A 16,263-nucleotide genomic window follows, 5' to 3' on the forward strand; every position below is an offset into this window, starting at 1 on the left:
GGCAAAGGAAGGGCTTCCTGGAGGAGACCAGAAGGCTCCAGATGGTGAGTACTGAGTTGAGGGGGACGTGTCAGGATATGAACTCTGAGACCCCAGGGCATGATGGCAAGTCTTGAAGTGAGGAGATTTGTCAGATTCTAAAGTGAATGAGGAATGGTTTGGGGTATGGCTCAGTAGTTAAAGTCCTGGGCTCTGTCCCCAGCATTTCTAAAAGAAAGAAAACATTTAAAATGAAGGGGGAAGGGTGACTGTTACTGGAAGACTGAAGTCACAGAGGGGTGGCAGGTAGGCACAGCAGATGCAAGGACAGAATCAGCAGAGGTCTGAGGGTGAGAGCGTGTGTGTGTGTGTGTGTGTGTGTGTGTGTGTGTGTGTGTGTGTGTGTGTTTAAGCAAGAGCATTGTCCGACTACTGTGTGGACAGCAAGAGGTCAGCCTGGTTCTTGCTGAGGGAATCTCTGTGAAGGGCTGACTGTTCGCAAGGCAGCTTGCTGGGGAGGGGCATTTAGAGGGCACTGGGAGACCTTATGGGAAGGAGAGAAGGGGGCATGGGCCAAGCATGAAGAAAATAGGGGTCCAGTCAAGGAGAAGAGGATGGAAGGCTAAAGGTGGGATGAGCCAGAGCCCTCCCACCTTGGACGAGGGATGTTGCTCAACAGTGGAGTGCTAGCCTGGCGTGAGGAAGGCTCCCGGTTCAGCCCCTGAACTTCAAGAAAACACGTTATCCTGTCCATGAGGAGGAGGATGGAGGTAGAGTAGGGATGCTGGGAAAAGTTGGCACTGGCCTTGACTGACTGCTACCAGGTATCTGTTGGCACTAGCCTGGGCCATCCAAACCAGCCAGCCTAGAGGCTTGGTGGGTCCGAAGAGTTAAATTTTAGCATGCTCTCCACGTTCATTCCTTCTGAAGCCCCACTGTGAGTCAGCCCAAGCCCCAGGGCCTGTGAGCAGAGATACATTCGTATCAGCTCAGTTTTCACTTCAGGGCCCGGGGCCTGGGATGGCCACCTGCCTTCACGTATGTCCACTACTATGTTTGTCAGATCCAGTCCACACATCCCCCTCAGGAGCACACCTACAAGACAGTCAAGCGTGCTTGCATTCCTGAGGAGCCTGGAGTGGGGGCTCACTGGGCCCAAGGAAACCCAAGAAGCACGTGGAGAAACAAACGTTGGGGCAGTTGTCTCTCAGGGTCCCCACAGCAGCTCATGGAGATGTGTTTGTTCATTTCCTCACGTTGCACCACGAGCGAACTTCACAGCTGGGATTTATTTTCAGAGCGCTTTGGAATTTGACAGACCCGCCTGCCTTCTGCTTCACAGCTGAAACCTCTTGCCATTTGGTTGATGATAAAGCAAGTGATGGTTTACACTAAAGGGCCTGTGAAAGATGCTGTCTGTGACTGAGACAGACAGGTGTCAAAACCAGAGTAGCAGACAGCGCAGTCAGCAGAGCCCCGGGTCTGCTCTGCAAGGTCACTCAGCTTGCAAGTTCAGTGTCACCTCCAGAGGGAGCTGAAGTCTGCGTGCCCACCTTGCTTAGAGGTGTCCCTCGGCGGTGGCTAAGACAGTGATTCTGGTGTCAGTATAGAGTAAGCACTCACAAATCTGTACTCCACATCTGCAGAGAAAGCTGCCAGGTCCCAGGGTACTGCTGGGGCGGGGGGGGGGGGTGCTGATCAGGCCCAGTCCAGAGCCGTATTTGCCAAACAGTACCAGAGAGCCAGCTCAGGAAACCACAGCATGCCACAGGTGCGCAGTCCAGGGAGGTGACTGCCTGAGTTACACATACTTGTCACCCTCCATCTCCTTCCTCCATTAGCTCAGCAGGTCCAATCTAAAGGAAGGAAGTTCTCAACGCCCTGCTCTTTCTAGTGAGAGGGACTCACTTAACCGGCCCTGAAGGAGGGGCCTCTCAGGCCACTGTCTCACGGGGCTGTGACCATCATTAGCATTTACCTCTGTTTGGAAGTCTGTTCTATTCTATTCTGTTCCATTGCTTTCTGTTTGGTTTCATTCTCTCTGTGTACTTAGGTCAGTGAATTGTTAGTGCTGAGTGACTCTTTGTGATCACGGAGATAACAAGTGGGTGTCACGATGTAATGCTTGGAGTTAGTCAAGGAGTGGGCTGCTGGGGATCAAGGGGGTAGCCAGGAGCGCACTAGGGAGCCTTGAATTACACCAAGTAGCCAGGTGCCAGGCAGAGCCAAGAAGAGTCCTGAGGTGAGCAGAGCCCAATCTTTATACTCTCATACTGGGGGATGGGATGTGGATTTTGGAGACCATTGGTGGGGAGAATGAGAGATTTTCAAGAAAGGTGTGACTGTGTGTAAGTCTACCATGTTGACTATCACTCCACCCTATTCTCTCTCATTGAACCCTTGGGGTTGCAAACATATACAGCCATGACCAGCTGTTTACATGGGTGCTGAGGTCTGGACTTGGGTTCTCATTCTTGCACAGCAGGTATTCTTTCCCACTGAGCCATCTTTCAAGTCCTTCATGCTCTGCAGGGGAGGATCTGAGCATGAGTAGTAAGGGTGAAGGCCACGGAGGAAGGGCAGCTTTGGAGGGAAGCCACCTTTGCTTGCACCTGTGAATGACACAATGTCTGTGATGCTGAGAGACAGCTGGACATGTTGAAGCGTCTAAGAGGGGTCTGGCTGCCTTGTGCTTGTCAAATATGCTGAGAAAGACTCTGGTTGAGGACATACAACAGCAAGAACAACAGCAGTGGAGTTCTCCAGTGAGGGAAGAGAGAATGCTGAGTTCTGACCCCAGCAAAGAAAAACAGAAATTTAGAACCAAAGAAAGGGTGAGGGCTAATTGGGTAGGGAATTACTAAGAATAAACATTAGGGTAAAGAGAATTCTTGCTAGACCCACTCAGCAGAATTCTTACTGAATGCAGGCCACAGTGATAAGATATCAATGGAGGCCAGATATTGAGGGTGGGGATTTTGCCCAAAAGTGTTACTCAGCTTCCCACTACTATGATAAAATATCTGGCATAATTATCAAAGATAACATGTTTGTCTTGGCTCATGGCTTTGGAGGTTCCAGTCAGAGAATGGGAGTTTGGACCTCTGATGGGGTGCTAGATGACAGTGGGGGTGTGTGCTGCAGAGCATACCTGCCTAACACACAAGCTAGGTCTCACAAGAAAGAAGAGACCATGATCCCACAGTCATCAGGGGCACACCACCAGTGACCTAACAACCATCTACTAGGCCCTACTTGAAAAAGTTTACCATATTCAATAATGCCATTCTGGGCACCAAGTGTTTAAGACACGGACCTTTGAGGTCACTCGTGCAAACTTGTTTAACAATGATTTACCTTAAACAGACTTTCTCAAACTGTTCCTTTCATGCCAGAAGGGGAAGCCCAAAGCTAATCCCAGTTTAAAAGTGGACTCAGAGCCTCTGCAGAGTTCTGGTTAAAAGGGACCTCTGGAGATGGGCATCATGATGTCATCTGTATATAGGAGGTAGTAGAACATGTCACCGAAGATCTCGCAAGGGAAATGGGAAGGAGGCGGTCCAAGGCCTAGCACCAAGAGAGGGTAAGGGCTGAGTAAGAGGCGCCTCCCCCACAAATGAGGAGCTATCTGAAAGTCTTGGTATTCCTGGGAAAGAAAATTGTCAGGGTTATGTTGAAGAGATGGACAAAGGAAAAACACACCAAGGTATATATTTTACAATTGGCATGGAGATGTCCCTGTGGCCTGGAATAGGTGGTATCCATGGAGCTGTAGGATAAAGGCAGGTTTCAGGGTCCACCACTGGGAGGAGGCAAGCTACAGAGCATGAGTGAGGATAGAGTGAGCAATCTGCCTGCAATGAAGAGAGAAGATAGGACCTTCTGGGTCACTGAAGGTTTCTGCTTGCTCTCTTGTCTATGATGAAACAGGTGTGACATTGTTTATACCTGGAGGCTGTAGACAGCAGGGAATGGAGACGCTGGGAATGGTTGAATGGGAAGGGATCAAGGGATAGAACAAAATCTGCTGGTGTCAGAGACATATGTGGAAATTGTGAAATATTTCTTCCTGTAAAGTGACAATAAGATAGGTGAGTGAAGCCAGGGAGGCAGAAGACAGGCCAGGCACACAACAGGAGACAATGTCTAGCTCTCTGGCTTAGACCGCACTTTCTGGTGACACTCATGCTGGTGTTGGAGCCTCTTTTGGAAGGAGCGAGTGAAGCTGCCTTGTAGCTGCGCAGTTAACTGCCACTGATGTAGCTCTATCAGCAACGGGCTTGAAATGGCTGCTATGGGAGAAGACATTAGGTCACTGGCATCCAGAGGTGACCGCTAAGACTTTGGCATGAATAGAACTGCACAAGGTCTGTCTGTGTAGAATGACAAGAAAAGATGGAAGAGATGGAGCCTCTAGAGAGAGAAAGAACTACAGTCTAGATTGGGAGGGCTGCTTGTTTTTTAAGACAAAATCTCCCTATGCATCCCTAACTTGCCTGGAACTCACTAAATAAACCAGGATGTCCTTAAACATTCCAAAATCCACCCACCTCTGTATTCTGAGTGCTGGCATTAAAGGTGAGTGCCCCCATGCCTGACTTGGTAGGTTTTTTGTTTTGCTTTGTTTTGTTTTGTTTTTTAAAAAAGATCCATGTATATAGTTTGCAAAGTTCAGCAAAGCAGCCAGATCAAATCAAGGAAAGATGTGTTTTGGATTCAGCAGTGGGGAAGTTGTTAGTGACCTTGGCAAAAGCTGTTTTCATGGGGTTGGGGAGGAGGTGGCCAGACTAAAGTGACTTGGGGCTCAGGAATCCAACAGCACAGCTGACAAGTAGAGATTGCGCTGAAGAAAACAAGGCCTTGTGAACCGTATGGATACCATTTCCCTGCGAGTTTCTACCCAAGAACACTGGAGATGCCAGAAAAATATCTGCTGTGCCTTGCACAGCCTCTCCCTGCATGGCAGAGCTTTGGCGAGCTCTCCCCCTCCCTCCCCGACCCTGATCTCAGGCAGAGGCTCACAGCTGCTGTGCTTCTCTCTCCCTCAGGCCGCATCCTGGACCTGAAGACTGGGACAGTGAAGAAGGAAGGACAGCAGTCGTCCATGCGCATGTGCATGGGCTCTCGACGCTCCTTCATCTGTAGGATGAGGTTTGTGGGTCGACAAAGGCCAAGGCCAGGGGCCTTCGCTTAACCTTGTGCTCTCAACTTCAGGCCAGAAATGCTCCCCAGTTCCTGACCCGGCATAAAAGTACTCCCCTTCTGCCTCCGGTCCCTCCTAATAATTCACCGTTTCCCACCCATTCTGTTTCACGCCTTTATGTGCTGTATTCTGCTTCTCTCTCTTTCTCGTTCTTTTAATTTTTGTTTTTTAATGTAGCCCTGGTTGTGACTAGAATTTGCTATATAGACCAGGCTGGCCTCTAACTAGCAAAGATCCTTCTGCCTAAGCCTCTCGTGCGGGGATTAAAAGTGTGCACCATCACACCAGCACATTCTTGGGTTTTTTGTTTTTTGGGTTTTTTTGGCAGGAGTTGGGGAGGTGGGATGGGGGGTTGGTGGCCGGGACTATGCTGGGGATTGAACCCAGGCCTTGTGTCTCCCAGGCAAGTGCTCCACCACTGAGCTATTCTTCAGCCCTTGGCTTTGGAGATTTCTCAGTGGAGTGCAAGCTGGCTTGGGACTCCTGGTTCCCCCAATTCCACCTCCTTAGTGCTGTACAGTCGATAACCCTGCTGCAGTGTAATGGTCCCGTTCCAGTGCAATAACCCTGCTCTTCGGTACTTTGTGATTTTTCCCCTGACTGTCCTTTGAGACCTTTCACACGTTTTGCCTCTCCTGGGTTCTGTGTTCCTCAATGTGGTTTGTATTGAAACCACTGATCCCATGTTTATTCTTGTATTTCCTATGTCAGCTCACACCTTTTAAACTGGTCCCCAACTGCTATTGATTGGATTTTTTGTTTTGATTTTGTTTTGTGTTTTTGAGGCAGGGGCTGGCATCAAACTCATCCAGCTGCAGGTGACTTGGAAGTTCTGATCTTCCTGTATTCACTTCCTAAGCCCACTGAGCTGCCCGTCCCACCGGCTAATGTCACTTTTACTCAGTGGTCTGCTGCCTGAAGTGACTTAACACTTGCACATCTTGTGGGTATATAACATTCCAAGCAGTAATTGCTTTAAAATGGGTATTTATTTTTCCCTTTAGATCAGTGTATATTTTAACAAAATCCATTCCTTATGGCTGGAGAGATAGCTCTGTTAGTTAAAAAAAATGAAAAGTCTAGCACGGCGGTGTGTGCACTTGTAACCCAAGTGATGGTGAGGTGGAGACAGGCAGACTTCTGGGGCTTGCTGCCTACTGGGCAAATCCTAGGTGAGAGACCATGTCTCAGAAAAAAGAAGTGTATAATACTTGAGGAAGAACAGATAAGGCTGTCCTCTGGTCTCCACACAGATGTGTGTATATCTGAACACCTGTGCCTGTATACATTTATGTATACACACAGAGACAGAGACAGAGACAGAGAGAGAGAGAGAGAGAGAGAGAGAGATGCAAATCTACAAGTCATATCGCCAAAGTAGCCTGCTTCTTATCCCTAGGTGGATCTACAGAACTCTCTTTTATAAAACATTGCTTTAGGGATCTGGTGAAAGAGCTGTCATTTCCCCTGCATCTGCTCCTCTCCAGGCTAAATGCTGGACCTCTTCCAGAAAGCCCTGACAAGGTGACAGGAAGGCACTGGAGTGACAGTGCATAAATGGCCTCTCTGACTTAGGATGGAGTCTCACTGGCTGCCTGCTTTGTGTTGCGAGTGAGCTGGACACAGGACTCGTGCAGGGCATCCAGCCAGAAACAAAATAGTATCAGCTAATGTCACAGCAGGGTCCTCTTATCCTAGCTTGGCCACAGTTAGTAAGCCCAAGTGATATAAATTCTTAATTAATCCCAGGAATGAACCGCTTGGAGGCATCATAGCACACCATTTCTATTAGTTAGAGTGCCACTGTCACCACCCAGGCTACCCCACCTCTCCAAGCCCAAGCACACCTCCAGAGAACGTACTCATAGCTGCTCATCTGTGCAGCACTTTGTTGTGCCTCGAGCATGACATCATCAACAAAGCAACACCATTTCCTCAGGACACTGGGCACAGTCTGCCAGAAAGGGGCAGAGGGCCCTGTTGGCATCCCTGGGTGGCAGTGTTGAGGACTGATCCTGCTATGAAAACTACTCCAGTGCTGGCAGCTCTCCAAGGTTTCAGAACATAATTGGAAATTTTTTTTGTGTGTGTTGCCAATGAAGACATCCAGGCTGGCACTTGCCATATAGTTGGGAAATGGAAATGCACTTAGCAAATGGAGCTGCCAAGTGGTGGCTAGAACCTGGATGCGTGATACCTGAGATGCTGAGAAAGTCATTGAGAAGTGACCAGGGTTATCCTGCCATTGTGGACAGTGGTTCATCCCCTGGGCCGCATAAGGGGACCCCCAGGCAGACCTGATTCTATGACTATGGGCCCCTTGTCTCCATGGTCTCCTTTGCAGTCAGCAGGCTTCCAGCTGTGTGGTTGTTCTTACAGCCAGCCCTGGGCAGGGAGGGGTATCCACAATGTGATGCTCAAGCCTGGGAAGATGCTACCGTTCATTCAGCTATCAACATCTGTTTCAAGGTGGCGTCTCTGCTCAGGCCTGAACAGACACTACTGCTATCATCACCCTCCCCCTTTCCATAAAGCCACGGGTTCCACTGAAATGATCTGTGGGACCAAGGATGGCTAGGGTTCTCCTTTAGTCTTTCTGCAACTCTTTAGTACTAAGATGGACTGTGGAATGTTTCTCATGCATGTTAAAAATTAGCCAAACTCTCTTTCCAATGGCAACCACAAGTCAAGAGCAGGCAAGCCCACTTCTGCCCTTTGGAAGGATATTAGCCGTGGGACTTCTCTGAGTAAACGTGTAGCAGTTGAGAACCATCTACTGGAGAGCAGGGTTACAGAGAGTGGTACAGCTCCCAGGCTGAGACTCTTGACCCTCAAAGCTGGACTGCTATAGAAATCTTCCAATAACAAGGCCGACAGTCTCTCTTCTCTGACTGTAGGCTTCCAGCCGTCTGCTGTCAAGCAGCTGGCCATCCTGCCTCTTAGGCAGTCCAGTCTGCTGGTGGCTCAGCTGTCATTGGCTCTGCTTCTCTCCTGCCTCTGCCTCCACCACTCTCTGCTCTGCTATCTCTGCTACATCCCTTTCGTGTGTTACCAGCTCAAGCTGTAATAATACCAAAGTAATTAAGACAACAACAGCAAAAAAAAAAAAGTAATTAAGAAAAGACTGTTCCAGAAAAGCTTTTCACTGGGCTTGATGTACTAGCAGGAGAGTGTCCCCCAGATGGCTCACACAGGGAGCTGAAGAGTGTGCTTATGGAGCTGAAACGGGCATTTGCATCAATCATAGCAATCAGTATGCAAATGCAGGCTAGTGTTTGCCCCCCAGTAACAGGCTAACCCCTCTAGTTCCAGTCTTCTACCCTCCAGAAGTGCTCCCCTACTGGCTTAGGTAGAAAGAGTTGTAGGGTCATCTAGAGTTCAGCCAGGCTTTTAACAGTTAAAGCTTCCAGTAAGAAACTGTTTCAAAGAGCTCTGGCAGGGCTGCACCTTCAAGAGTAGTTTTTGCAAGGTATCTATGAAGTGTTCAGTGCAGCCCATGTTCACCAACCGGTACTCTGACTGGCTGTTTGGCTCCTTTAGCTCAAGATAGTCACAGATGCAAGAGGAACTCCAATGGCCATGGATGAAGAAGTTTCATCACCCCCCCCATTACCTCAACCTCTTTATTTATAAGAAAATGAATGTCAGAAAGAGTCCAAATTAAAGAACTCTTCATATGTGTTGACAGTATGGCTCAGTCAGTCAAATATTTGCCTTATAAAATGAGACCTGGGTTTGATCTCTAGAGTCCATGTGAAAAAAGCACTTTAGTAATCCTAACATCAGAGATGCAAATCCAGGAGGGTCCCTGGGGCTCAGCCACCAGCCAGGCTCACTTGGTAAGCTGCAGGCCAGTGAGCGACATTATCTCAAAAGGAAAGATGGAATAGCACCTGAGGTATCCTCTGGTGTCCACATGTACATGCGTACACATGAACCTGCACTCTCTCCTGCACACACACACACACACACACACACACACACACACACACCTGTGCACCTACACACACAACGTACTCCCCCACGCACCTTCACACACTTGAACATACACAAAGAGCTTACACTAATAGTTATTTTAAAGGATTTAACACTTGCCTAACGCATCAGGGCGAGGTGGGTTACCCTTGTCTGTCTCAGTTGCACCATATCTTTCATGTATTTACTGCATCTTCACTGGTTCTAACAAATGTGCTGACTCTTAGGTGTGGAAATGCCCCCTTGGACCACCTGCCTTTGAACAGAATAACCACCATGCGGAAAAGGTTCAGGTGGGCGTCCCTTTCTATGATGTACTTGGGGATAATGCTAGCCAATGGCATGATGCCCCGCACTGGGGAATAGTTCAGCCTGAAGAGGGGCTAAAAGTAGAGGACCAGGAGGGCACGTGTCAGGGTGGTGGTGCCTGCGGTGAGAACTGGGAGTTGGGTGGAATTCATGTGTGACTTTCAGGCCTTTTGAGAGGATGGAAGTCAGGATGGTGGGAAATCAATATTTAAAACACAAAGGAAACAAAGGAACAGATAGCTTAGATACCAAAGGGGTCATCATCATATTGCCTTATTCCCATGTGATGAAGACAGCTTCACATTTGTCTTTCTCAGGAATGGCCTTGGCCCTGTGAAAGAAGGAGAAGCCCAGTATGCTGTGGTCCATTGCACAGGTTACATCAAGGCTTGGCCACCAGCAGGTGAGCAGAGCTGCTGATGTATTTCCAAGGAGGCAAATGCCTTCACCTCCAACTGTGATACTGGGTTAAGAGCATTCTTGGAGAAGGAAAGTATTGTTGTTTTTCTTTGTGGTTATAATGTCGTTTTTGACACCAGAGAGAGCCCCACTATCTGACCTAGGTTTCCAGAAAGTGGAGTGAGAGGAGCCTTTGCATCATCAACCTCTGAAAAGATAGTGTGGAGATTTGAAATGGTAGTTGCAGCCTTGTTCCTGTAGATACACACGTCAAAATCACAATGAGATAACAGATAATCAGATAATAGCAAGCACTGGCAAGGAAAGGGAGAAGTGAAACCATCATATCTTGCTCGTGGGAATGTAAAACAGCATAGTCACTTGGAAAAAAGTCTCAAATGGTAAGCATGCAGTTACTGTATGACTTCACAATTTGACTCCTAGATATCAACCCAAAAGAATTGAAGAACTAGGTCTGCAAAGAAATTTGAATACAAATATTTATTCATAATGGATAAAGAGTTAAAAACAACCCAAGTATACACTAAGTGGTGAATAGATGAATAAAATGTCATGTATCAATACAGGGAATATTAAAGCCCAAAAGTATTGCTATTGTACCATAGTAATTCCACAAAGAAAATGACGCAAAGACTGTGACCATAATACAGTTAAAGAATATATATCAACAGCCAGCACAGTGCTTGGAATAAATATAGTTTACAGTAAGCTGGTCATTGACAGGGAAATGAAAATAAGGAGTGTAAGATAAAGTGACTAGATATTGTGGCATTGCCTCTATTGTGCAGTGAGCTGTGGACTGTGCTCCCTGTGAACTGGATTTGTGTTTTGGGGGGGATTGTACAAGACCCCTCTCTGGCCAGTACAGGGATCTGCAGCAATCCTTTCTTCACTGATTGTCTGACGCTGCCTGCTTTATAGGGGGAGTGGCATTTTGCTGCTTGTTGTCCAGCCGATTGTACCTCTGATATGGCATGTCAATTTTCATCTGTGCCATAGGTTGTCTGGAAGTAAGCTAATTTCTCCATACTGACTATGGTTTTCCAAAGAATGAGTTTTCAATGTCCACAAGTATCATCAGCATCTTCCTGCAGTTCTGGAATGTACCATATAATCCTAAAAATAATGACTGTTGAGTGTTTTCTATGTCAGACATAATTAGATCACAACAGTGCTATGGAATTGGCAGAGTCTGAGCACCTGCAATTCAAAATTATATAATCTAAACACTCTACACTGACTTGTTGTGTATGTATACACATATATTCACACATACACACACACCTGTCAGTTAGAAGGATTTTTTTTCTACTTAAAGCATTATCTTGGGCTTCATTGGATTGCTATCACAAAATATTACAGACTGGGTAATTTATAATAAAAATAAATTTCTTTCTTACAGTTATATTGGTGGAAATTTCAGGGTTAAGGGATTGCATTTGGCAGGGGTCTTCTGGCTGTGCATCAGATTATGACAGAGGGTGTCATTTGAGACAGGATCTTACACACATCCTTTCTGGCCTGGAACTCACGATGTAGATCAGGCTGATCTTGAACTCACAGAGATCCACCTGCTTCTGCCTCCCAAATACTGTGATTAGAGTGTGCCACTGCACACAGCCTCTCTCTCTTAAGAAGCCACTACCATCATCATGAGGTCACTGTAGAATCTGATTTAACTTTCATCCCCTCCAAATAGCTGCATTTCCCAATACCATCATCATACAAATTTGGGCTTTCAAGTTTCTGACTCATGAACTTTTGACAACATTTTTTTCCTAATGTGCACGGCTATTTTGCCTACATGTGTGTTTATACACCGTGTACATGCTGTGCCTGCAAGAGATAGATCCCTGGGGACTGGAGTTACAGATGGTGTGAATCACCATGTTGGGAATCTAATGAAGGTCCTCTAGATGAGCAGCCAATGCTCTCAATCACTGTACCATCTCCCCTGCCCCCTAAGACACATCTTAAAAACACATGAAGTGTAATTTAGAAGACTATCAGGATGTTGTTTGCCAAAGACCTGAGCCAGACTCAGGGACAGAGATTCAGAAAGCATCCAGTTTAGGAGATCCACTCACTCACAGTTCTGATAGCGCTACAGAACCAGTTAGACCCCAGGAGTACAAATGGTTCCAAGCAACTCAAGAATTACAAGGAGTAGTGAGGTGCTAGGACAGGGCCTTTTGTAAATGGCATGGCTGCTCCTGTCTGCTTTTGTTCGTGGGAACATCACATAGTGCTTGAGAAAGTAGGTCTGTAGTAGGAGATTGTTCCAGGAGATGAAAATAAGAACACAAGACTGTGGCTCTTGAAAGGAGACAGGCAGCAGTTGCTCCATTATCCAGTATGTTTGATGGCCTGTGTGTGGCCATTGTTTAGCAAGTCTCTCAGGGCTACATACCCCATGCCCACTCTTCTAGTAGTGCTCAGATAAATGGGGGTCGTATGTGTGTAGAGTGGATAGAAAAGTGTTATAAGACAGCCATCCTTGGGGGAAAGAAGAGTCCCTAAGCCAGCTGAGGTTAGGAGAATTTCCCTGAAGAATGCCTGCACCCTGACTTCATCAGTACTCCAAAGCTTTCTTCTTGGAATCCATGCCAAGTGGATGCCCTGATTCCTACTGAATCTTTCTTTGCTTAAGTTGGTTAATCTGTCTTACTATACCATGCAATAATGAGACACGATCTTACTATACATCCTGACTGGCCTGGAACTCACAATGTAGACCAGGCTGATCTTGAACTCACAGAGATCCACCTGCTTCTGCCTCCCAAATACTGTGATTAGAGTGCGCCACTGCACACAGCCTCTCTCTCTTAAGAAGCCATGAGAGTAATGCCATGAGTGTGGTAAAACTCACTCAGACTCTATGGACATGGAGAAAAGAGACTGTGACCTAAGAGGCAGGTAGTGGTGGCACCCAGTGGATGAGTTCCCCTGGAGCTGCATATGTCTCAAGACTGTTGGTGATAGCCTGTGTGGGGCAGGAGGACTTACTCTTCGTCTTAAACACTGGTCCTTGAAACTGCCACTTAAGGGCTGGCTGAAGGAGCCAGGATGTTTCACTTAGAGAAAATGAGACATGAGTGCTGTCTTCAAGTATTTGAGGGGGTGTCATATAAAGGAGGTATTAGTCTCAGGATAGTTCAGAAGGCACAACTTGGAGCAACAGAGGAAAGTTACAGAAGAGAGATGTGAGCCAAGGGCATGAGAGGGCATTAAAAATGCAAGATAGATACATTAAGCTATGGAGAAAAACAGTTTTCATGGTTAACCAGAGCTGCACATTAAAACAATTTGATACCATTTTCTCTTGCATACTAATGGATCAAAGAGAGAAAGGCAAGTGATGTACAGTGTTAGTAAAAAAAATTAAAAGTTCTTTTTACAGTGCTGTTTGGAATGCAAATTAGTACAAGACTTGAGTAGAATAACTGAGCACTGTGTATCAAACATTGGACAGTGTACAGCACTCAGATTTGTGGAAGTTTATTCTAATGAATTTATTAGAAATGGCTATATATCGTGTGCTCAAGCACAATTTAACAACTGTGAAAGCTCCAAATGAATCTAAATATCTCTGGTAGAGAATTGGCTAAAATTCTGTGGAATCTATATACACCAGCACAGTGGACAGACACTAATGAGAACATGTGCTATTCATGGATGTTTGAGAACAAAATAAAGTGTAAAGAATTATTTTAAATAGCTGCAAGACATATACATCTTGATTTTTCAGTTATAAATGAATAAAACATAGGTATATGCTAAAACTGGAATATTAATCACTTATTTCTGTGTATGGATTGTTGGAGCTTTTTCTTCTCTGTTTATGTCTACATCTCCCCAAAGTTTACCTGACTTTGATAATCAGAGAAAATGGTGTTTTGAGACATCAATCTGAAACTTCAAAGTAGGCATCCAAGATGATCAGATTGCATGGTTTACAATGAACTTGAAAGTATGTCATCATCTGCCATTTTGGTTTGCTCTTCTACTGGGTGTTTCTGTAAGGATGGAGGTTCTGGAGAAGAAGGTCATCTCCCTGTATCATGACTCACGCACACCTACAGGGTACTACCGCATCTGCTGCCTTCTTCTGTGGCTGCCAATACTGATTCTTGGTTAGCAACTGCATTCTTAGCATATATAACACTAATTCTGGCTTAGTGTTGGCATCCTGCATCATTGCAAGACCCAGTGGCATATGTTGAGCTCATCTTCTCATCCCCATATATCACTCAGACTCGCAAACATTGTATTCATGGAGACTGGATGGGTGGATGGATGGATGGATGGTTGGATGGGGGTGGGTGGGTGGATGGTTGGGTGGGTGGGTAGGTGAACCGATGGATGGATGGTGAAAAAAGAAGGGTTCTTGTTTTAAAAAATTGTGATTCTAGAAGGATGCATGTATGAAGGAATTTCTTGCCTAAGTTTCTAAGTTTATAGAATTCAGTTTTGTGGAGCTCTTTTGAGACAGAAACAGTTGTGTGGCCTAGATGAATGTCTAAAGTGAAGTCATGACTCTTTTACCCCTTCCTAAGGTCTTGGAATTGGGGTACTAGATTAGCTCACTGTAAGGACTATGGGTTACAGTGCTGGCGCTACTTGCTCACATGTTCAAGCTCTATAATCATAAACAATGACTAAGTTACAGAAAAGATTTATGACAGCTAACTAAAGCCAACCTCAAAAAAGATTAGCAGCCAGGATGGACTTTGCAGTGCAAACCAGAGCCTTGTGGTTGGATTTCTTGACAGCAACTCGTAACACATGCACTTAGACCTAGTAGATTAGTTGTACATCCATGATTCTTTCTTCTTCCTGTCTGCCCTTGCTACCTGAATGTAGATTCTGGTATATTCCAGAAGCCCTTTCTGTAACACAGTAGCCTTCCTAATTATCCTGACGACATTTTACACTGCATTGGTCCGGTATTTGGAGTGGGACTAGCAGGCACTGAGTTCCTTTTCCCATCATGCAATTGTTTATGTTGTCAAAAACCATTGACAACAGGGTACATTTTATACAACGGGGTGTATTCAGAGTCTAAAGGATACTAAATTTATTTCCACCCACTGTCACACCTAGCATCTTGCCTTTCAGAGTGGGTCCATCTTTGAGCAGAGGTCATTACTAAAGTGGAGGCATTGTTTACCACCTAACAGTCCATGTAGAATGTCTGGCTGCCTAGCAGAATGTTTGCACAGGAGAGACAAGGTCTAACCCGGGGTAGGGAGTTTGACCCCAGGGCTGGTGACTTACCCCCTGGAACAATCCTGATCTGGAAAGAGTTGTGTTGGCACTAGACACTTTTTTCACTGGTGAGGTGGGTGTCTTTTTCTCACTTCGTTGCTGACTTTCAGTAAGCCGTGGCCACAGCATGCCACAAGCTTGAGGTTATTTTGCAGTTCTGGCCAGAAACCTCTGGGGTCAGGCCAGTGCTCATACTTCACCCAACAGCTCAGCTCTGCCATGAGCTCATCTCCAACAGCTCTGCGCTTCTGGCAGTTTGCTTGTTCAATGCTCTGTTTGTTTTTCTACCACGTGAAAGTCTCCAAAAGTTGATTGTTGGTGTTGAGGCCACTAAGTCACAGGCAATGGCTGTGTGCCTGTGCTCCCTAGCCCCCAGTCATCCTGCCCAGCCCATATGTGACATGCTCAGGATCTCTCCAAACATCAAAGCCAACATGCTAGCTTCTGAGGTGGAGAATGACAGTCACAGTCATCTGGTTTTTAATTCTCAGGCAGGATAAAATGGCTGTTTTCGTTCCTTGTGTAAATGTTTTCTGAGCTCCCACTACAGACCAGGTTCTTTGTGAGGCCCTGAGGGTCTTGAGGTGCCTTCTTACAGTGCTATGGAGGGGACAGTCTGACTTCAAAGTCACAGCCAAGGTACAAATACAATTGCTGAGATGTGTCAAGACAAGCTTGTCTCTCTTGCATGCCAGCCTGGCAGGCCAAGAAAGAATAGCACTGAAACATTGGGTAAAGGAGAAGGACTTTGCTGGATAAAAAATGTACTGTAAGCAAAGGAGATTATGTAGCCAGGAGAGAGCTTAACAGTAGCTTCCTTCATTGGGATGAGACTGTCAAGAGTTGGCTCAGTGAAAAGCTCTTGTCCTGCTCTATGTATTTAATTTTCACAAGAGCCATGATGAGATGCAGACACTGTTATTTCCTCCTTCCTAGACACCTAAATACAGCATTGTGAATCAGTTAGCCTAGCACACATGGCTAGGAAAGGAATAAGGTCAGGCTGTATGGTCAGTCATCTTGGTGCATTCACTATTGTGACCAGCCTTCTCCTTGAAGGAAAGGGATACCGTGGCTGGGGGTGTGGGTGAGGCACCAGGGGTAGCATC

General features: G+C 46.2%; 1 protein-coding gene across 9 annotated transcripts in view; it reads left to right on the forward strand.

The window, feature by feature from the left end:
• Positions 1 to 16,263, forward strand: part of Arnt2 (aryl hydrocarbon receptor nuclear translocator 2) — a 148,849-nt gene that overhangs the window by 81,585 nt on the left and 51,001 nt on the right. For all 9 annotated transcript variants that reach the window (XM_005077855.4, XM_013118935.3, XM_013118934.3 and 6 more), the window contains exons 6-8: positions 5,028 to 5,130; positions 9,385 to 9,450; positions 9,784 to 9,869. In XM_005077855.4, coding sequence (XP_005077912.1) covers positions 5,028 to 5,130; positions 9,385 to 9,450; positions 9,784 to 9,869 — 255 coding nt within the window. The remainder of the gene's footprint in view (positions 1 to 5,027; positions 5,131 to 9,384; positions 9,451 to 9,783; positions 9,870 to 16,263) is intronic.

Source organism: Mesocricetus auratus, unplaced genomic scaffold (assembly GCF_017639785.1).
Source record: "Mesocricetus auratus isolate SY011 unplaced genomic scaffold, BCM_Maur_2.0 Super-Scaffold_4256, whole genome shotgun sequence".
Lineage (NCBI taxonomy): Eukaryota > Metazoa > Chordata > Mammalia > Rodentia > Cricetidae > Mesocricetus > Mesocricetus auratus.